A 23,668-nucleotide genomic window follows, 5' to 3' on the forward strand; every position below is an offset into this window, starting at 1 on the left:
CTCTCTCTTTCTCTCTCAAAATACGCAAATGGCTTCAAATCACTACATCGCGTAGTGATTTGTTATAGTGCTCGCACTATAAGCGAGCTGCACGCTGCACAGTTGACACAGGAATTGTCACTTGCACAATCGAGGCAGTGTCACATCGTCACTAAAGTTTATAAATCGCATTTCTTTTTAATTCTTGCCAGTGTTTAACCATTCATAATGCCAGGTTCACATTACTCCGTTTGCAGTGTGTATGCGGTACGTATTTTTTCTCATTTTAACGGATTAATAAATCGTTCACATTGCACACGGTTGCGGTCCGGCAGTGCGTTCAGGAGCGGTGCGTCTGCAGCAGAGCAGAGATCGTTTCCACACCGAGTCTATTGCTGCGCTGCAAGCGCTGAATTAATGTAACAGCGCATTGTTTGCAGTAAATATGAACATGGATTGATACGAAAATGTAGTAATTACACCATAAATGCATATTATTAAAGTCTACTGTGTTTCACAGTCAACACATATGGCTTTTTGGCTAGGTTTAAAGGGAAAGAGCACTTTTAGATAAACAAGGCAATAATAGCTGGCTCTTGTGGAGGTAGAAAAACAAAGTTCTTTATTAACCGCAAGATTGCTTGTAATAAAGATTTCAATGCAAAAGGAAAGGCAGTAGAGCTGACTATTTCTGTCAATGGTAAGTTTGTGATAACGTAAGAAAAGTAGTTTAAATGTTTTGCCACTTGCTTGAGCAACTTAATATATAAATCTAGAAGTAAATGCAAAAGTAAAACGCATTGAATAATGTGTTGCTTATATTTATTGTGTTTAAACATGTCCGTTAAAGATTGTATTACTGTACTGTGTAAAAAAAAAGAATTGCAATGCTGAAAAAGCATTTTCAGTGACAATATTTGGATTTGAAGTCAAAATAATGGATAAATGTTGTGATTGTGGTAAACAGCCACGGATCAGTAACGGACTCCTGTGTGAAAGCTGCTTCTCCTCTCACAAGAGTCACCTAAGAGGGGAATTCTCCCCATTTTCAAAAATGAAATTCATACCCTGAATAAATGTCTAAAAATCCTGATTGGAGTATCACTATAAATAGTTATAAATGATAAAAAGAAGGCTTTAAAAAGATCGGTATCGGTGATCGTATCGGCAGATACTGCTTTCTCTGATCGTGATCGGCCTCAAAAATCCTGATCGGAGCACCCCTATTATGAACCAAATATTAGTTTTTTTTCCTGAATCACTATAATAAGTGTTGATATAAGTGTTGTGATTTTTCAGTATTGGATGGATGGATTGATAGAAATAGAAAGAAAGAAAGAAGGAAGGAAGGATGTATAGAAAGGAAGAAGAAAGAATGGAGGTTCTCTCTCTCTCTCTCTCTCTCTCTATATATATATATAAAGAAAGATGGTGGAATGATGGAAAAAGAAAAAGATGGATGAAAGAGATAATGAAGGATGGATATAAAAAGGGAAGGATGGAAGAAAGGGAAAAAGACATTGATGAGTGCAAAGAAAGAAGGAAGGATAGATTGATTGAAAAGATTTATGGATGATGAATAGGAAATAAGAAAGATGATTGAAAGAAAGAGAAAGAAGGAAGGATGAGTGAAAAGAAAGATGGATGGATAGATGGATGATTAAAATAAGCAAGGATGGATATAAAAAGATGGATGGATGAGTGGAAAGAAAGAAGCATGAATAGATGGGTGGAAAGAAGGATGTGTAGATGGATGAATGGGATAGATAGATAGATAGATAGATAGATAGATGGGGAAATGGTGGGTATTGTAAGAACGATGGATGTATAAAAAGAAAGATGAATGGATGGAAAGAAATAATAAAGGATAGGAAAAGAAAACAAGGGATGAGGGATGATGGCAAATATGATGAAGAGAAGGAAAGAAAAGAAAGATGAAGATTGAAAAAATGAGATGAAAAGAAAGATGGATGATTTATGGAAAAATTAGAAAATAAATGGATATAAAAAGTATAAATGAGTTAAAAAGGAATGTATTCGATTGATAGATCAGTAAACAGCAATCAAACTTCTCTTTCTCTCTCTGTAAATAGATTGCTCTCTGTAGGCAAATGTTCAGCTGATAGTGATTTGAGTTTATATCACGTTCAGCCATGCAGTACAAGGATCACTTACAGTTTTGCATATTGTCAAAATTATTATGAAAATAACACTACATTTATTTGATTTGCTTTTTTGAGACCCTCTGTTCAGCATTTGTGTAAAGACCACCGTCATTTTTCCCTGACTGTTGACTCACGTTTGATCCATGTTGCATGTTATAATGGGCTGGAATCACATAAGAAAGAATTGTTGAAATGACAAACATGGATTATCAATAGCGTGGAGAGATATTGATGTTTTGTTCCTCTGCAATTTCGAAGCTCATACATGAGACTGAAGAACGGAATGTTGTTACCTGCACAACAATATTGGCTCAAACAGCCTGAAGAAGCCAGCAATCATATATCTTTACCCAACAGCCTCAGCGAAATGTAATTTTCAAAGCCAGATATTGTTTTTGTTCATCACGTACCAGATGTTGAATCAAGTCAATTGCGTCAACTTTACGTTTTTATTTATTTATTAGTTTCTGTGTTTTCTGTGGCTGTCTTTTGGAACCGAGAGGCTTTGTAAAATATGAGGTTTATCAAACTTTCAGCGCTCAGCTATTTTGACGAGCTTCGGTAATACATCACTGACAACTCCGAGTGGCCCGGCTGCACCGGCACGAGAGCGTCAGCGCGGGAAAGGGAGCGATGCATTTTTGAAAGTGATTTATGCGAAGCAAAATAAATGACGCGGCGTGGCAGGCTTGTAAAGTGCAGCCTTTGAATGGAAGTGTAGAAGATTAACAGGTCTGCTGCACTCTTTCTTTACTTCTGCCAAGAGAGCTGTGCTGGACATGACCACTCGCCATGAGCTCAACATTTCCACTATTCACGTGTCCTGTAGTGTCGGCCATTGGCCCTGGAAAGCGGTTTCAGAAGTCAGGCTGAGAATGATGACGGGAAACACTGACCCCTCCCTCCTTTTCGTTTTAGAAAATACATTCATTTGAATTGTCAGTCGGTGAATGCGCAAGTAAATAATATATGAGATGATTTTATTCCACTGAAACGCAGCAGAATACAGGAGAACGCTGCGCTGGGACCATTTAGAGTTCCACCAGGTGCATTGTTCTCTAGTATTTTATGATCAACATGATTCATTAGATTTAAACTGTTGCAAACTGTATCATGAATACAGTCATCAGTAGTGCGTCATGTACAGTATACTGCAGTCTCAGTTTACTGTGAGGAAACACAATCAGACTGAATCCCACCAGACTGAATTATTTATTTATTTTAACAGTAATTAAATTTGCCAAAAAAGACATGTTATTTTAGCATTATCTATATACTATTATGGCGTTTAATTATATATTTGTATTAGCTTTTAATTTTAGTAGTTTTAGTAGTTTATTAGTTGTCATTTTTATTATTTTTTATATTTCTATGTAGCTTTAATTTGTTTTTATTTTGTTTTTATTTTTCATAAGTGCAGTGCTTCATCTTAAGCCTGTTTATTTCAGTTAATTTCTATTAATTTTCATAGTTTTTCAAAAAGATTTACTGTGTTTCAAGGTTTTCTTCTAAAATGTATATTGTATTTAATTTTTAATTTTTAGGTTTAAAGATAAAACACTGCAATAGACATGTAGTAAGTGGTTTTGTTTACATTGCTTATATTGTTGCTTAATTGCAGCAGTGTTGTTTTACCTTCTTTTATAAAATATTTTACGTTATTAAATAGTTAGCATTTTTTATTTGTAGTGCAAATAAAATAATTTTTTAGACATGTTTTTCTTTCTAAAATACCCTAATCTATTACATTTCTCATAGTGACCAACGAGACCCCCTCTCCCTTTCCCAGTATATGCATTTCCAACTAAATGTTATTCTGCTCATAGACATATCGATCAGGAGACTTGATTGATTTAGTTCATTTTATTGCATTATTTTAGTTTTAATATAATAAATAAACAGCCCAAAAAAGATTATAAAACTCCTTTCTTTTTTTTCCCTCTCAATTTTGTGTTGTATTGGGTGGGCACGTTTTGATGGAGTTGTGAATCTGTGTTTTGGACAGGTATGGATGAGAGGACAAGCCAAGCATCATGGGCCTCAGGTGGCCAGTCCAACCCGTCCTATGAGTCCTCCAGGGTAAGACCGATCTTGCCTCACCTCACCTCACTTGTCACACACACACACTAATGTGATCACACCAGTATGGTGCATTTCCATTAGTCCAGTTCAGAGTTATCTGTCTTCAGCAAAATGAAACATTAGTGTCTGATTTGCTCACAGGCTCTCTATTAACATGATATTACTTTTGAGAGATATGTATATTTCCTCTAAAAATCATTTAGAAAGGCACTTCATCTGTACACTTGTTGGTAGATGTGCTTGCTCAACATATGAAACTGATAACTGATAAGAAGAAACAACTGTTTAAAAATATATAATATAATGTGATGATGCTTCATACAGGGATTTCTGGGGATATCCTTTAAAGGCACAATATGTAAGATGTTTTTATTAAAATATCCAAAAACCACTAGAACAGTGTTATATATTTTGCTGATTTGTGTACTTACATTATCCCAAATGTTTCGAAGAATTTTTAAATCCAGAGAAATAGCAGTTTTAAAGAGTGGCTCGTCCCTGGTCATTGCCTCACCTTCCAATGACGTCATACACCCTCGATTTCCGGTTTTGTTTTATAGAAAACATGGAAACACCAAAGACGCTTTAATATGTTGTGTGTTTTAATAGACCGGTGACGACCGCACAGAGTAGCATTATAACAGAACTTTCAAATGTATCTAGTATGATAAAACAGTGAACACACGTGAACAGGACGGAGAAACGAGCGATCTCTTATGTAAACAGATGCATATGAAAAATAATGCGATCATCAGCAATGGCAGCATATAAATGAAAACTGCATAATGTTACGGAGTAAAATGTTGATCCAGGAAGTGGTATATGTCTGTGCAAGCTTTGGAGGTGTTGATAGAAGCGATTTACTGGATTTATGCTTTGATAATCGTACTGAATATTACCCAGATGTAGTTTTTGATAAAAATGTGATTTTCTCACCTTTTTGCTCAAAATTATGCATTTTTATGAAACCAACCTATATTCAAGTGTTGATAAAAAAAGAATGCTTTAAGCTAGAATAAAACAGATCTTTATTTGGTGTATTGCATATTCAAATATTCATACAGCAAAATATTCTGGAGGCCATCAATTTTTAGTGAAAATCATCAAAAGCGGTGGCTGGCAACATTTTTCAAAAATGCTGGCTGGCGTCATCAAACTACGCCTTTGTTTTTTTGTTTGTTTTGAATACGCGCCCTCTAGCGGCGAAAACTTACATATTGTGCCTTTAACCGTTTTTCATAGTATTTTTAAAAAAGGATTTTTTAACTTAAAACAATACATTTATTTCACCGTATAATACTGTTAGGTATAACACTATCGTTCAGAAATTTGGGATTGTTAAAACTGTTTCATATTTTTGAAAGTAATCTTGTATGCTCAATCTGGAATTATTTGATCAAAAATACAGTAAAAACGGTAATATTTTGAAAATATTTTATGAATGTGATGACAAAGTTGAATTTTCAGCAGCCAATACTCCAGTCTTTCACATGATCATTCAGAAATCATTGTAATATGCTGATTTGGTGCTCAAAAATGACAAGTCTCGGTTAGCCTAACGCAGTACAGTAGCAAGGTGTATGTATATATATATACATATATATTTACATACATATATATTATACACACACACATATACACACACACACAAACAAAGAAAAACAAGTAGATAGAAAAAATAGAAAGCTAGTGTTTGTTTTTTGTTGTTGTTGTTTGTTTTTATTTTAAATAAAGAACACAAAAATGAAAAAGATAAATATAGATAAAGTAGAATTATAATAGAATAGAAAGTGTTAGAGTTAGAGGGTCAAATAAAGGTGGAACAGATGTGTTTTTAGTCGTTTCTTGAAGATGGGTAAGGACTCAGCTGCTCGGATTGATTTGGGCAGGTCATTCCACCAGGAGGGAACAGTTAGTGAAAAAGTCTGTGAAAGTGATTTTGTGCCTCTTTTAGATGGCGCAATAAAGCAACGTTCACTTGCAGAACACAAGCTTCTAGAGGGCACATAACTCTGAAGTAATGAATTTAGGTAAGTGGGTGCAGAGCCAGTGGTGGTTTTGTAGGCACACATTAATGCCTTGAATTTAATGCGAGCAGCTACTTAGCCAGTGCAAATTGATGAACAGAGGTGTGACGTGTTCTTTTCGGCTCATTAAAGATTAATCTTGCAGCAGCATTTTGGATTAATTGTAGAGGTTTGATAGAAGTGGCTGGAAGACCTGCCAAGAGAGCATTGCAATAGTCTAGCCAAAAAACACTGTATATGTTTGTAAAATGGCACAGCTTTTTAATATCTGAAAGTACACTCTTAACATCAGTCGGTAAAGCATTATAATATGATATTAGGATAATCAAGTATTATTTAATGATAGAACTTTAGTAATTAGAATTCAAACTTGGTAACCTTGTATGAATGAATAGACATTTTAACTGAATTTAGGACTGGTGGTGGTGCTTTTTTGGTCATTCAGTTTTTCTGTAAAAAAATTGGAAAAAACTAACAATAATACTGATAAGATAATAAAAATAATACGAATTCTACTAATTTTAACTAATGTTAAACACAGATGCGCTGCTCATCCATTCAGATGAGCTGAAAAAGAGCTCAGATCGCTTGACGGAGAGAGAAGTCTGAAGCGATCACTCAGAGTTTTTTCAGCGAGTGAAAATATATCTGTGCTAAACTTATACTTTGCCTCCAACTGTTCACAGAAACACTGCAGGTGCGTGATGTGAACTTGTATGAATCCGTGTTCTACAAGATCCTGCCATTTTGCTGGTTTCAAACACACAAAAAGCTGCATATTACCTGCCATTCATTTTCACTTAAATGTAGGCCTAGTGCTTAATTGGCGGTTCATGACATATCCTCAGATAGACTAACTCCGGGACATTGCCATTGCGACTTAACGTTATCTATGATGCATTTTCAGCTGAGTGGGTGTTTCACTGGTTGTGTGCGTCAGCATCACATTTGCATAGGCCATATACTATGCTGTCTGACAAACTATATTTTGTACAGATTTTATTCTGTTTTGGAAAGTATTTAATTACTTTGCCCAGAGAAAAACATTGGATTATGCAACAGACATGCAACTCATTGTCTCCATGCAGTTAATTAATAAACCATCGGTATCAGCCCTTTTCATGCTATTTCCGATATGCCGATGGCTTTAAAATAATAAAAAATCGGCCGATAAATATCGTCGGCCGATACATCGGTGCATCCCTACTTTTTATAAAACTTAAAACATTTTGTAGTAATGAATGCGCTGGTGACTTTTAGTAAACAGCAGTTTTTATATCTAAAGGTTAATTGAGGAGGGCCCATGTTGAAAGAAATCCACTCAGAACAAATTTCTTGTTTTTCTTTTTCCCCAAATTTCCTTAGTAACATTCTGAAAAACGTTAAGAACACAGCAAAGAAAATATCTTTGTTTTTTCCTGCATGGCAAAAAAGGAAATGTTTTTGTTTATTCAGTTTGTTAGAAGAGACAGATGAAAGTGCACATACAGCCTACTTGACGTTATGATTATATTAGCAGTATTCATGACAGAGAACAAATGGTTGAAGTTTTTCTGGGCTGTGTGTTTGTGACTGAACGCAGTTGGTGCAGGAAGCATTGATGCATTTCAGACATACCATAAGCTCAGATTGATTTTCATGCATGCAAATCATATCCAGCTCAACAAAATAAAAAAAAATCAGCCATGGTTGTGATTTTTATTTTGCGCTCAACCCTACTGCAGATTGTGAAGATCTCTCGCTTCCTATTTGTTTGTTTGTCTTTTCCACTGTGTTGTGTTCAGGGTGCCCTGTATGAATTTCATTTCATGTCAATCTCCTGTCACTTCCTATCAGAAATCAGTCAAATGTCAGAGGCTCTCACACCACATTGTCTTGTTTATTTCCGATGCCCTTCCTCTCCGCACTTCTACAGGCGATGGCATTGCTGGCGGCCTGATTTGAATTATAAGATGGAGACGCATGAGATATCTTTGCTCTAGGTGCATGGAAATTAGTGGTTGTGACATTGCTGGGGATGGGATCAGGAGACAGCTGTTTGCACCTCTATACAGTGTGTGTACACACACACACACACACACACACACACACACTCACATACACACAGACACATGCATCAGATAAACACAATCTGTTTAAGTGTGTGTGTGTGTGTGTGTGTGTGTGTGTGTGTGTGAGAGAGTACTTGGGTTTCCAAAGAGAAATTAACATAAGTGTTTGTCATTTCCCAAGCATTCGACTTGCAATATAATCATCATAATTTCCAAGCCAGTGCCAAAAATGTTTAGCACTTGGCCATAACTTTACCCCTTATACCTAGTGATGAATCTGTGTCCAGTGCTGCATGGCACATTTAAGGCCAGAGAATGGTGAGATTTCCTATAAACTTGAGTTTGGGACTAATCAGACAGATTAGGTAAACATTTTTATTATTAACCAAGTGTGCCTGCTATTTCTTCTGGTACGTGTTTCATAAAATCTGTTGAAATAAATGACGTGCTATATTAATTACATACACCACTGTTCAAAAGTGGTGTCAGTAAGGTTATATCAAAATATATATATGTTACTGTTTCCCCAAAAATTAATTATGATAATAGTAAGAAATGTTCCTTTTTCACCAAATCAGCATAATAGAATCATTTCTGAAGGATCATGTGACACTGAAGACTGGAGTAATGGCTGCTGTTTTGTCATCACAGGAATACATTGCATTTTAAAAAATATAAAAATAGAAAAGTAATTTTACTTACATCACTGATGCATATGGCACACAAAAGTAGAAACACTTCAGGAGTTTCGAAGTCGTCTTCAGATTGGTTGAATTATACAGGATTTCCGGGAGACGTGTGCGTCGCGTTCTTTAATGTTCCGCCTGGATACAAAGATGCGTGGTGCCAAACCCCCTCACGAAAAAAGAAAGCCGTCGTGTTTACAACTGTGACGACGAGCGCTTATCAGGATCAGCTAAACGGTGGATTTTCAAAAGTATGTGAAATATTTAAAGTTTGCGGCATAGAATCTTTATAATACGTCAGAGAGTTTTACACACCGGTCTGTTATTGTGGCGACATTTCCACGCCCCGAAACGTGACGCTGAACGAAACGAACTGTGATTGGTTGTTTGACATGGGCGGGCCTTGGCCAATAAAAGCTGCCATGGATTCCAGACCTTCAGCTGTTAGTCTGAAGGTCTGGCTACGTGAGACTAGGTAGTGTGTGACCCTCATTAACTGCATTAAGTCATTGATGCCCAGTTTTTGTTCATTGAAAAAAAATTCTAACTTTCAACATTTTTTTATTTAAATGTAGTTTGCAACCACTTACCTTAAAAATGTAGTATCATTTTTTTCAGTGTTCTTTAACAATTTACAAAGTTGGCAAATATATGATGAGTAGTGTTTTAAACTCTAAACAGATTTTAAAAGTTGTGTAGTGTATTCAAGCCTTTACACTTACACGTTACTATTCAAACTTACTTCCTGATATTAATTGGATCCCAGCAGTGTCCATTGCTCACGGCCAACAACAAAGTTAGAAAACTATTGTCTGAGGTTTGATCTTATCGTGAGAATCTATCTCACTCTTTTGTGGTTTACCCTTAAAAAGCCACAAGAGCTTTAGCAGAGCTGCAGCCGGTTTCTGTGAAGTACCTGCTAGATTTAATCAGCGTCTTCATCTGTCACGTTACTTTTTCACAGTCTTGCTACACACAGATCTCCTATCAGATAACTAAATAGGGGCTACGGCTTTTCTGTATTTCTGTGTTACCTGCAAAGAGCACGGGATCCTATCGACTAACGTTTCCCTTGTTCTCTTACACGGAAACTGTGAATCATTTTAAGCAGGCTCTTTTTCACAAGAGCGACTCTCTCTCTTTTCTCCCTCTCGGTACGCGTGTGATTAGTGGACTTTGAACAGACTGGAGCCCCGGCTAACTGACCTTGGCCCACAGCCAGGCATCACATCCTGGGCAGCCGTGGCTTCAGGCCTCCCATCTGACAGCCCAACCCGCATGCACCACCTCTGCCACTCACCCCGCTGTCTCAGAGTGCCTCGCTCCCGTCCATCACGCCACTATCACCCATCCCCAACGCCTTGAAACGGGACCAGGGCATTCACCTGGGATGCGAAGGAGCATCTGAGAGATGTTTTCTTGAACAGAGTGCTGGTTTGCATGCTTAAGCAGCAACATGGCAGTTATATAGACCAGACTAAGCATTCGCCGCTGAGAGCTTGAGTAACAAGCAGCGCATTCTGAGATCACAGGGCAGCATGATTGATGATCTAATGGTCTCACCAATCTCCTCATCAACTCAGCTTCCCATCCACTGTACTTTTCTGACATTCAGGTAGCTGCCATTGGGCAGACTCAAAAGGCCAGGAAGGAAAATATGGATGAAAAAGAGGTTAAAGGGGTAGTTTACGCAAAAATTACAATTCTGTCATCATTTCGCATGGGACCGCGGATGAAAACTAGCCACTGGCTAAATTCGGTACATTGCATGAAATGGAAACATTTATGTTAAAATTGTACATGGTCCCTTTTCAAATAAAGTTGAATAATAAATAATTTACTCACCCTCGTGTTGTTTCAAACCCATAAGCATGTTTGAAATTCCATAAGAACCAGTGAGGATTGTTTTCACATGCCAAGCAAGCATATACAGTAAAAGCGAAAATTTTATCTGTTCAGAACATACAGTGAAGATGTATAAACCCATTACTCCCACTGAATAAAAAATAAAGGTAATTGCAACTTTATCTCACAATTCTGACTTTTTCTCACAATTGTGAGTTTACATCTGCAAGTTAATATCTTGTAATTCTGACTTTATAACACAATTTGTGAGTAAAAAGCCAGAATTGTGAGATATAAGCTTACAATTGTAAGAAAATGGTTAGTCTTTTTTTCCCTCAGAGATTGACTGTATTGGTTGTTCCCAGTTCTGACTTATTTTCCCAGAATTGAGAGATATGAACTTGCAAATGCGAGAAAAGTCAGAATTGTGAGATATAATCTCACAGCTGCGAGAAAAAAAGTGAGAATTGCAAGTTTATATGACTTGAGAACTCAAGAGAAGCCTTGAGAAGTTTATTACATGGAATTCTGAGAAAAAAAGTCAGAATTGTGAGATAAAAAGCAGCAATTGCCTTGTTTTATTTTTTTTATTTGGTTTCGGAAAAGGGCCTCCATATGAAGCAGACATGAATTAAATGGTTTGATTCATATAGATTATTTTTATGCTTTCTTTTTGAACTTTTTGAAGCATGAACGTTTTGGGTGAATGGACTTTTCTCAGGTTTCATTAAAATATCTTCCTTTTTGTTCCAAACAAATCTAATGGGTTTGGGATGACATGAGGTTGAGTAATTGAATTTTTGTTTTTGGGTGAACTATCCCTTTAATTGTATTTGTGCATACGTTTGCCTGCATCTGTGTGCTAACCTTAGTCAGAAAGCTTACTAAATCATGCTTACCAAATTGCTGGGTAGGACATTGCAGTTCGGCGGCTTGTTTTTCGCCTGCCACCCCCTCCCACTGTGTCTCTTCAGGGGAGAAGCCATTAGTCAGGCAGTTCATAGCGTTATTAACACAAAAGGCAGGAACACGATAGGGAACCTCTCTGCATCGATTCTGCCCCGCACAACCCTCCATTGCCTTTGAAATTACTCAATCGCCATCCGTTTGGAAAACAGACACAAAAAAATCACGAATAGTAATAGTCTGTGATATATTTTTTGTTGAAGGCAGAGAAGGAAAAGCCCACAGTAATGGACAGCCGGCAGCTGTAGGCCCCTCAGGAGAGAGTTAATATGGTTTGGGGGACACATCTGACTGTAGCGCCAGGCGGATTTTCACCGGCTCCAGGATTAACACAGTCGCAGAGTATCTTTTATTGGGGGGGACTCTGAGTTTTAAAGGCCCATACTGTGACCGATATTTAGACCTAAGCCCCCCAAAGCTGATAACGGTCATGAAAGGGCAGATCTCAGCTGCTGAGGAGAGAACCTGACTTATTTATTCTACTTTTTAAGTACAAGCAGGGTTTTGGCATAAAGACATGATCTGTGTTGAGCTCTAGTAAACACGTCACTTCATCAGTTTTATGTCATTTCTGATACGTCATATGCACACAAATCCTTACCAGTCTAGCACTTTTTTTTTTAACAATATACCACACAGAAATGTTATCATGAATGAAGGTTGACAAAAAGTAGGATTGCCACACAAAGCCAAGATGTTGCCTGGCTACGGCACGTACAACCGAGCTAGAAACTTCTAGAAGCATTTCTAAAAATGTGCGCTAGTTGTAGCACTGATCTTAAAAAAGTGAACAAAACACAGTGCACTCAATCGTTAGAAAACAAAAAACTAATGTCTGAATTATTGTTATATCCCTATATGGAATAGCAGGAGAGAGCATGGAATCAAACAAACCATTTTAATATGACATGAATTTTGTTGATGAATGCAAATGGCTTCTTTTGTTGTTGTTAGTGCCCCATTAGCTTTATTACAATTACACAATCACAGCACAAGAGCTATTTTCTCTTCAGGGCTTTCTTTGCCCTTTTAATGAAATTCATCAAAGACTTTGAAGAAAGTGTTTTTTAATGAGGAGAGTGGAGAAATATCGATCGTTTCGGGGGACAGTTGACCAGCCGCGCTCCCCTCTTTTCCCCCAGTAATTAGAAGAGTGTCATAGCACTCAATTAGCTGGTCCAGCTAATAATGTGTTTAATGCTGTGATCTCTTTCCCCCAGGGGTTTGGAGGCAGCACTCATTATGCTGATCACTTGAGTGACAGTCGATTAGTGTCCCATGAAGGATTGCCCCCAACACCTTTCATGAGCTCCGGCATAATGGGTGAGTATCCAAGGTGATTCTGACCCTGTCTCTCTTTCACACCCGTCTTTCTATTATCAATCCGTTTAGCAGTGTGTGGACTGATCAGGCATTTCTCTCTGAAGGCAGTCACCACAGGAAGTGCCAGAGATGGGTGAGGATGTTGTGTATTTGCACACTGAAATGTATTGAAATATTTTAACATTTATTTATTTTAATATTCATATAAAAGATTATAAATAAAAAGTAATTTTATACAATACTATTCAGAAGTTTGAGTTCAGAAAGATTTTAAAATGTTTTTGAAAGAAGTGTCTCATGTCTGTATTTATTTGATCAAAAATACAAAAACACTTAACAGTGTGAAATCTTTTCAAATAAATTGTTTTCTATTTTAATATAGTTTATAATAAAATAGAAATCAATTAAATAGCAATTTATTCCTGTGATGACAAAGCTGAATTTTCGGCAGCCATTATTCCAGTCTTTAGTATCGTATGATCCTTCAGAAGTCATTCTTAAGAAACATTTCTCATTATTAAAAGCAGTTCCAGGATTCTTTGTTGAACAGAACAGCATTTATTTGAACTATAAATATTTTGTAACATTATAAGTGTCTTCACTGTCACTTTTAAACAATTTTGTGCAAAAATCTTTCTGACCCCAAACATTAGAATGGTTGTATATTGTAAAAGATGCATTTAAAAATTATAGATTTTTATTTATTAAAAAAGATAATAATCCTGGCTCTTTTTGAGTCAGACATGAAAGTCAAGTAAGTGAGTCAGATTCAGTAACTGCGCTGACAGATTCACTAAAGAATTCGTCAGAATGATTCACACAGATTTAGGAATCTTTTATTATCCATTCATTAATTAGTCATTCGTTCATGAATGGACAACAGACTGCACTGACTAATAATATATAATAATGTTGTATTAGAAATGCATTATTTATTTTATATATAATTCATTATATATTATATTATTATATACAGTATAATGCAATATTATATGAATTTTTCTTTAGCATCTTCCTGCGCTGTGACTGTCTTCAGAAGTTGACCCTCCCCCAGGGTGGAAGTCACACCATCAGTACAGTTTTCCATCACAAAAGCCACCGGCTTCTTCCAGTGGCACATTGCATTTTTCTGCAGAGGAGAGTGAGAAGGGATGGGAAGGAAAGGAGAGAGAGAGCGAAAGAGAGCGAGCGAAGGAGGGGTTTCAGGGGTGGTAGTGAAACAAACAGATGGGCCAAAGATCATTTTACACACACAAACCCCCTCAGCCACGGACTCTCTCAAATCTCTCTCCTCTTTCCGAAGAGGTGTGTGAAACTCCGCTTAACTCGCTCCACTTCCTCTTTTGCTTCCAAAAATGTTTCAAATAATTTTCCATCTGTATCAGTTTGTGAGTCTGTGCTTGTTTGGCCCCTGGTTTTTACTGCTTGTTTGCTGACTCCACAGACACAAAGCATAATACACATTATTCAGCATTATTCAGATGACGTGCCGTGCAGATTCTGAAAATTGCACACAGTTATTTCTGTTGTGTAATTTTGGAACATGTTGATGTTGTGGATAATTTTAGCATTGCGAAGTGAACATTCTATTGCTGTATTTATAACAGTTTTCTTTCTGAAAGATTGCGCCCTTTTTTCCATAAGGTAGCATATCTGTAATCAGAATATGATATATTTAGTGCCACAGTTTTATTTATTAATAAGCAGGGTGTCTTTTGTTTATTAAGGTGTTTGTTCTTACTATTTTACACGAGAGTCGAGGTGATCAAGCTTTAAATTGTACTTTTTATTTGTATTTTGTTCAAAAGATGATTACGATAATGACAAAAACAGCATTTTCTTATGTATTTATGAGACAGAATAGCTTGATTAGAGTCACAAGGGGCTGTTTATCCCTTGAACGTGATTGATGGATGTTGTTAGATCTGAGGTCTCTCTGTCTGCCGCTATTGTGATGTGCTCGCACATGACAGCTTTATGGGCTGCTGAACCCCGGCTCTTTGTAGCATCCCCCTGGAGACCGGTTGCCATGTAAGGTGGCAAGTTTACGGATGGGTGCTACTGCACGAAACCCACCGAAACAAAATGTTATCTCTCTACCAATTGATCTGCATTTGTGTGTGTGTGTGTGTGTGGAGGTAGAAAGGATGTTTGGTTTTCCTCTGTCCTGTTGATGCAGCACTAATTATGCCTATAAGTAGCAAAATATGGAAATGATCTGGAACAATGATGTGTCAGGGAATTAGACAATCTGATTGCACGGCTAAATTGCCTGTGCTATCTTGCTGGGATTGGACGAGGAGGCCGAGTCTTATCAAATTGAATTTCAGCAGTAATATCTGGGATTTACATGGAATTACCCATTCCGGAGCAACCTCATTAAATCATCTCTGAAAGGTTATTACTCACCAATGAAAAAGGCAGAGCTCGAATGTGAATGTAATACAATTAAGCATTACCATCACACAGAAATGGCATTTCTGAGGGAACCCTGGCCTATGAGTTACTCATGGGTTTATGTGACCCATTTTTTTCCCTGTGTGTGCCATTTAAAAACAGAGCCGTGGTAATCTAAGTGGATTATCTCGAGACAAATCCTGGTGGTCTGCAGTTTCTTGAAGGAAATAGAAATCGTAGGCTGGCACTTGTTTGTTTGTTTGTTTACCTTTTCAAACTGTTTGCAGCTGATAAAACCTTTTTGAATCTCGTTTTTTAATAAATAATGCATAAAATGTTGCTTCATTTAAACTGTATAATCTCAACAAATGTATAACCTTGTTTGTCTATGACGATAATATAAGAAATGCATCTGATTTTCTTTCATAAACCATTATCCCATTAAGCGGTTTCATTTGAATGCTTCATTTAGTAGTCTTAAATATGCCTTTGGGGGCTGCATGCATTGACCTGGTTCCATGCGTTCTCTAAGTGAAGTATGACATGTTGAGAGCAGCTTGGGGTTACCTGGGGTCAGCTATTGTCTATGATAATGAACTTGTTACAGTTTATAGTGCTAGGCAGATGGCTGGTAATGACTGTTTATTTGACATAACATTTTAATTAGAGTAACCGCTGCTTGTTCTGAATAATGGAGATCCATTTTAAAGGTCACACTCTCTTGTGCTGCGTTGGTAATGGATTTGAGCTTATGTAGAACTACGTATCAGATGATGGGGGCAAAATTTGAGGTTTGTCTCTGAGTGGATAGATATTTCGCTTTGTTGCATCATCTTCCTATATAGTGCATTTAGACCCCATGGGCTGGTGGTAGTGAATGTGGCGGTGTGTATTTCTGTGTGTATGCTTGAAGAAAGCCCATGAGAGTGTTGAGGTCAGAGGTCAGTCAGTCTGCGCCGCACGTGCCAGCTCTCTGATCCAATCCTCTTACCCAGCATCCTCTTCGCCTTTCTGCTCGCACGTGGCACCCACACTGTGACGGCTAAAACCGTCCTGTGCTGTACACGATCCTCTGATGCGGCAGCCGACGACATTGAGTAATGCGTAATCACAAACCTTGTCCGATGTGAATTCAGTTCTGCAAAACATAAATTATTTCCGTTCCATTTTCAGAAGCCTTAACATAATTTGTAGTGCAGTTTAACCATATAATCAATTGATCAGCCAACCATAGCGCACAGACTGTGCTTGCTTTTGTGCTTGTCCGTTTGTAACACTGGAGCGTATTGCATAATGATGACTCTATGTTGAAGTTTTAAGCAATATTTAATAAGGCTTAATGCAGCTTTAGATTAAGAAGAGGTCTGCATGCACGTAGAGAATCCTGCTTCTTCAGCGCAGCCAGTATTTACTGGTCAAACAGATTACCATCACAAAAGACAAATTAGTTTAGTACTTTGTTGACAGTCCAAACTCCATGAATAACAGTTGGCACAGATAGAGCCGGCCTGGCTTTAGACTTGATGAAACGGTCTACAACAAAACACGTTACATGAGTTTTAAATTGAATGCTCATTGGAAAAAAACGCTAAATCAGTTGTACATGTGTTTTGCTGTAAACTTGCTGAAACCTAAGGTGAAGCTTGTTGCTTTGCAGTTCAAGGGAAGCTTGTGATTTGCGGTAGATGGGAATAATGCACATACATGATCTCAGAAAGCTGTATTTCCTGGCAAAACGCTCACCTCCGCTGGAGTTTAGTGCTGGGCTGTTGGGTCACGCTCATTTCAGTGAACCACAAACGAAAGCGTTGTATTAAATAGTCATCAGCAGGCCTAAATGAAATCTGTGGCTGTAGAATAAGTTTGATCACATTTTGACTAGGGGTGGAATTCACCAGAGGCCTCACGATACGATATTATCACGATACTTGTGTCACGATACAATATTATTGCCATTTTAAATATATTGCGATATTCTGCGATATATTGCAATTTATGACCTTTTCCCAACTTCAAATTATGTCCCCAAAGGAAAACTTAGTTTTAACTAAAAAGAAACATTTCTCAGTTTGTTTATCTCTCTTCAGTTTTATTGTTGCAGTGCAAAATGGGATTGTCAAGCAGAAAATCTGTCATAAATGTTGTATGCACCTGGCAAACTCAACTATTTGTATTACAGTCTAATCTAGTCCACCTTAATTAAATGTAAACAGGTATGCACTGCTGTGCTACTACAGGTATTTTGAACAGTGCGACTTGAAATTGTATTAAAAAGTTGTGCAGACCCTTCAGCAATTGGGGCATTTGAAAGTAAATTACTGTTCAATTTAAATTAAATTAAATAAAACATGTCGTCTTACATCTAGGGATGCACCGAAACGAAAATTCTGGGCCGAAACGGAAACCGAAGATTCTGGATGCACTTGGCCGAAAACCGAAACTGCTTTATAATGATTATTTATTATTTTATTAAATAATATAAAGTAATTTTGTAAGACTTTTTAAATTGAACTAAATTTTAATGATACTGAATTAAAAAAAAAGCACAAGTCAATAAAATAACCACACTTTTACTGAAAGTAACAATAAAAATGGACAGAATTTATATTAATATTGGTAACACTTTACAATAAGGTTCATTAGTTAACTACTTTAGTTAATGAACTAAGAATGAACAATAGTTCTTCAGCATTTACTAATATTAGTTCATGTTAATTTCAACATTTACTAATGCATTATTAAAATCAACAGTTGTGCTTGTTAACAGTTATAGTCTGTTATAGTTATAGTCTGAATTAACATGAACTAACAGTTAACAACTGTATTCTCTTTAACTAACATTAAGAAAGATGAATAAATACTGTAATAAATGTATTGTTCATTGTTCGTTTGTGATAGTTAATACATTAACTAACATTAACTAATGGAACCTTATTGAAAAGTGTTACTTTAATATTAAATATCAATATATTATTTTTATTCACTTCTATGTAACAGAATCAGATATAAGTTATTGTTGTTGTTGTTTTTTTCACTAATTATCCAAATAATGTATAGTCCTACGAAGCTATTATTATCAGAGCATATGAGCAGAGCATAGCGTCACTGAAGGTAGCATTATTTTACCAGCGTTGCCCAGTACAGCTGAACTAGCCTACACCATGTTACAGCATAGTAGCTCTACTGCAAACCGGAACAAATAGGCCTATACTGCATAGAAATTTCCTGTCAGCACGTTATTTGAGCGGACTTTGCTTTTCCGATGAGCATGAGCGGTACACGAGCGGAACGAACATTCATAGATCGGAATATTGAGCGGAGCGTCAAACCACGCAGTGACGAGGAGAGTGAAACATGCGCGCTGAACGCTGCCGGGCGAGGCGCGATGCGGCGCACCATATATATTATTATTATTATTATTATTATTATTATTATTATTATATGTAGCCTATATTTTTGGTGCATCCCTACTTACATCCCCTCCTTGTTCACAAATTCGAAGTAAGTCCATACATCCAATTTAAAGACGGGGCTTTCCTGATAACTTTCCGCGATGCCGCCCTCTTTATTTTACTAGCTTACTGCATGCTGAAGGTGACCCAGCTGACCTCACCAGAAAAAACTCAACACCACCATATAGTGGATTGTAAAGAAATTGATTTTATCATTCTACCAAATAGTATAATAAAAGATCGATACTTGGCATCCGTGTATCGATACAGTATTGCCGCGGAAAATATCGCGATACTATGCTGTATCGATTTTTTGCCCCACCCCTAATTTTGACTAATTTTTTTGTTAATGCAGTTGAAATTTCAGGAAATAGTTTTAGAGGGCCGAAACTATTGACTGAAACAGTGGCATTTAATTGGCACTTCTCAGATTCTTACATTTTACAGTGTCATCATCTATTTTGTTCACAAAATGTGGATAAGTTACAACAGGTAAACATCTCAGCATTGTGGACACACTTCATCTTGACCAAAATGCATTCTAAAACAGTAAAATGTAAAATTTGTTCAGCTGAGCTAGTTGGTGGCGGCTCATTACCAACGAAGTTTACTGCTCTCCCACTGGTTAATTACCTGAGAATACAACACCCTGGAAAGAATACAAGTTAAAGTACTTAATTACCCAAATTAAACAAGTTACTAAATGAAAACTTTAATTTTGGCTTTTGTGTTTCTGTAAAAAGTAGTGCTAAGTAGTGACAGGGGGGGGGGGGGGGTCACTCTTGTTAGAGAGCATCTGATTGGACAAAAACTATGCATGAATCTATTTCTGTATGAGCAAGACTATACATTTTAACTCTGCCAGAATTGAATTCTCACAATCGAATGCAAGCTCATATTCACTTCTGTCTCCATCCAATTAGCAGATTACCATCACAGTCCTGGTCCTAAAGGTTTTTTTTCTTTTTTTAATGAGTTTTTTTCACTCAGATTAATGTCACAATATGGATGAAAATATTTTTTGCTACTTCCTTCACAATGTGACTTTAAATCTGTTTAAAATAATCCATTCCATACATTTCAGAAATCCACACTGAAAATGCGGAAAAAGTCATCGATGACCTTTATCGTTCAGTGACCCTTCATAAAGATCTTACTTTACCTCAACCTGTCAGTTGCCCACCTGCTGCTCTTAGATTCATCTTTAGTAGGCCTAGTTGTTAAACGGATCGTAGTTGATCTGTGATCCGTATGGACAAAGCCCGGATTAATTGCAAAAATGAACCATAATAGAGTATAAGTTTATCATTTGTTCATATTTACACAAGCAAGTGAGAGAGAAAAGGCGAAGGGAACTCGATTTGTTATTCACGCTCTATTCTCTACGCGCACATGCGTTTCAGACGGCACGCGAACACCGAACTGAATCCTCTTCTGAATCCTCTGAACAGATACATGCACATAAAATTATGACAAAATACCCATCTCGACAATCATTCAGGTAAACTCAGTCAGTTATGTCTCAAGTGAATGAAAACAGCTGAGAAAGAAATCTGATGTGATGTGTATCATTATATCGGATCCGTGCATCAGGTCTTAAAGGGACAGCGGCCTCTAAATACTGCTGTTGTCATTAATGATCATCGAACAACAAAACAGCTGTGATAAAAATCTATATTTAATTTATACAGTGAACACTATGCAGTGTTATTTTCCCTAATTATTACATTTCTGTATTTGAATACTACCAACCTTATTTTATTTGTAACATATTCTGTTGTATTTATCTATGTTTGTAATTTGTGCATTTGTTCTTATTTTTACTGGCTGTTCTCTTGTCTCTTTAATCATGTTTAAACTTTCTTAGTTAATCTGGTAGTATTTGCTGTGGTATCAAAGAAGTACTTCGCTTTAAGTAATAAATGGAAAGCGAGTTAAATTGAAATATTTTTCTCTTCTTGCTGATCCGAAAAATGATCCGATCCGTGGGTCAAAAACCGTAATGTGACCCGAACCGTGAGATTTGTGATCCGTTGAACCACTAATCTTTAGCATTTGTCTTCATTTTTTAGTGTGTGTGTTTTTTTTCATAGAGCCTGGTTTTATTTTCAAGATGACATGTATTGAATTTTTGACATCACACATTCTCTGATGAGATGAAAGTTTGAGATGAGAGAGAAGAGGACACCTGATGAAGTCAGTGAAGTTACCATCTCATTGTGGAATTCTGGATTTCTGCTTTCAGTCACACTGATGGCTGAGCATCAAAGAGAGACAAAAGATGTTACAAGGACATTTCCGGACTTCCTTGTATCTGAGAAATTCTCTCTTTTTACTCTTCTGTTCTTCCGCAAGCCACTCATGAAAGATTTCAGCTGGTTTAGATTAGTCCATTTGATTTAATGACCATAAGCGTGTCTGTGTATGTGTGTGTGTGTGTGTGTGTGTGTGTGTATGTTTGAGCATGTGACTGTGTGTTTGTCACTCGCCAGCATTTCAATCCTTGTGCCTGTCTATATTTTTAACAATGCTGACTGGCTTGTGGATGCACTCACGTCCCTGTGGCCTGCCGCACATCCTCTCTGTTCTATTAAATATAATCTGCTTATTATTAGCAGCATCAACACACGCACACACACATACAGCTCTGTTCGCTACTGAATTCTGAATTCTTACTGATTCAGTAAGACTTGGATTTCTTCTGCCGGGTTCAGGCCTTCTGTACACATCTATATATTAAGCTGTGTTAGTCAGCGCTGATCTCTGAAGACACATCTAGTGATTGCACCCGTGTGATATCGCCTGTTATATAAAATCTATTAGTTGGCCTAATGTAACCCAGGAGCTTGTGTTCCTCACCTGGGACATTAGAAGGTTCACCAACGCTCCCCCAGGTCCCCCAGAGAAGAAGATCATGGCTGGTCTGTCACCTCTCACCCTAGTGGCACCTAAACGCTCCTCTCCCAGAAGCGCTGTATGAAGATGGCTGTAGATATTGTTGAAGTGTTACTGTTGTTCTGGCCCTCCCGAATGATGTTGCCTTAGCGACAGAAAGCAAAGGTGAACGTGTGAAGGGAGTCTCAGATTCTCAGCTTTGCTAGTGATAGATATCACACAATATCTACCGGAGGAGCGGCCCTCCTCCGGCAAATATTGTGTAAAATAAATGTTTTAATTTTAGTATTTAAATTAATTGATCACGTATGATGATTTCATTTAACCAATATATTATATGACATTACATTATATTATATACGGTTTACACAGTAAGATTTTATTTGGGGTTCAGTAAGAATTGTTATTGTTTTTGATCACCAATGCTGCATTTATTTTTATTCAGAATATAATAAAACTGTAATATTTTGAAATATTATTACAGTTTTAGATAACTGTTTACTTTTTTAAATGTAATTTATTCCTGTGATGGCAAAGCTGAATTTTCAGCAGCCATTATTCCAGTCTTCACTGTTACATGATCTTTCAGAAATTATTTTAATATGCTGATTTGTGGCTTAACTACACCAATGTGCTGGTGCTGTTATTAAGGGGTTTTTACTGGTCAATATTATTAGTCATTTAAATGTAATCTTTAGTTAATATCAAAATGACATTATAATGTTGTGCTGCCTTCATTCACTTGTAGTGTTTACAATCAGTCTATTTTCGGTTTTAGTATTTTATTCTATTTATTGTTTAACGACTTGTTATATTATCAGTTTATCAGTAATTGTACTATCAGTGCATCCCTATTTGAAACCTTTTTGAATGAGGGCCAGAGATCCAGTAGTTTCGGTACAATTATCTTACCCTTACCCTAAAAGTTTTTGAGTCTAAAACTACAGTATAATTCTTAGCAAGGCCATTTCATTTAGCAGAATTATATATTCAGTTCATGTCACTCTATATACTGCAGTTTTGGCTGCATGCTTGGAGTAGCGCATTGTTTTTGAGTGTCACACAGGTGGTTTGCAGTCATTTAATCTCTCTCGGCGCGCTTGCGCCATGTGCAAAATAATTGTGGAACGGCACACTAATTTCTGAAATTTGCATCCCAACTTTCTGCCTGTAGTGCGTGTGGTGTTAGCGTGGCGCTCCCGCACATGCCGCGCCACTAAATGAATTCTCCATGCATAAGAGAATTGTTCTCATCAGTTTCTCATCTCCTTTGATGAAACCTAATGGCTTTCCAGGAAATGAAATTATGCAGTCATTTAGTGACAATGCAAAGTGTGCAGAGCGTTTTGTAGCCTGGGTGTGTATTTTTTCTGTGTGCACAAGAGGAGCAGCACAGAAATGCCAAGATGCATCTCGCTATCCTTTTGTTCAGCTGAGGGAAGGAAAAAAAGATTTGTCCCAGTGCTCGGCTTATCTGTACGTATCTCGTACTGCATGCGATTTATTTATTTATTTGCTTTTTAATTATTCCTTACGGCTGAGCATGAAGCTGTATGCTGTGCTCTGGTTCCCTGGTGTGTAGCGGTAGAGGCAGGTGTACATGTACGTGTGGGGCCTCTGAGGGCCGCTCCTCCGGCTGGCACTCTGATTATGACCAGGTGCTGCTCAGGTGCACGATCCCGTAGAGCAGCTACACAACACAGCAGGGCCGCAGGTGCATTCGAGAACTCTCTCTCTCTCTCTCTCTCTCTCTCTCTCTCTCTCTCTCTCTCTCTCTCTCTCTCTCTCTCTCTCCACCTC

General features: G+C 37.3%; 1 protein-coding gene across 4 annotated transcripts in view; it reads left to right on the plus strand.

Moving 5' to 3' along the window:
- LOC107596418 (transcription factor 12-like) overlaps positions 1 to 23,668 on the plus strand; it is a 128,211-nt gene that overhangs the window by 38,359 nt on the left and 66,184 nt on the right. For all 4 annotated transcript variants that reach the window (XM_016287149.1, XM_016287151.1, XM_016287150.1 and 1 more), the window contains 2 exons: positions 4,150 to 4,223; positions 13,022 to 13,124. In XM_016287149.1, coding sequence (XP_016142635.1) covers positions 4,150 to 4,223; positions 13,022 to 13,124 — 177 coding nt within the window. The remainder of the gene's footprint in view (positions 1 to 4,149; positions 4,224 to 13,021; positions 13,125 to 23,668) is intronic.

Source organism: Sinocyclocheilus grahami, unplaced genomic scaffold (genome assembly GCF_001515645.1).
Source record: "Sinocyclocheilus grahami isolate Dianchi unplaced genomic scaffold, SAMN03320097.WGS_v1.1 scaffold219.1, whole genome shotgun sequence".
Taxonomy (NCBI): Eukaryota; Metazoa; Chordata; class Actinopteri; order Cypriniformes; family Cyprinidae; genus Sinocyclocheilus; species Sinocyclocheilus grahami.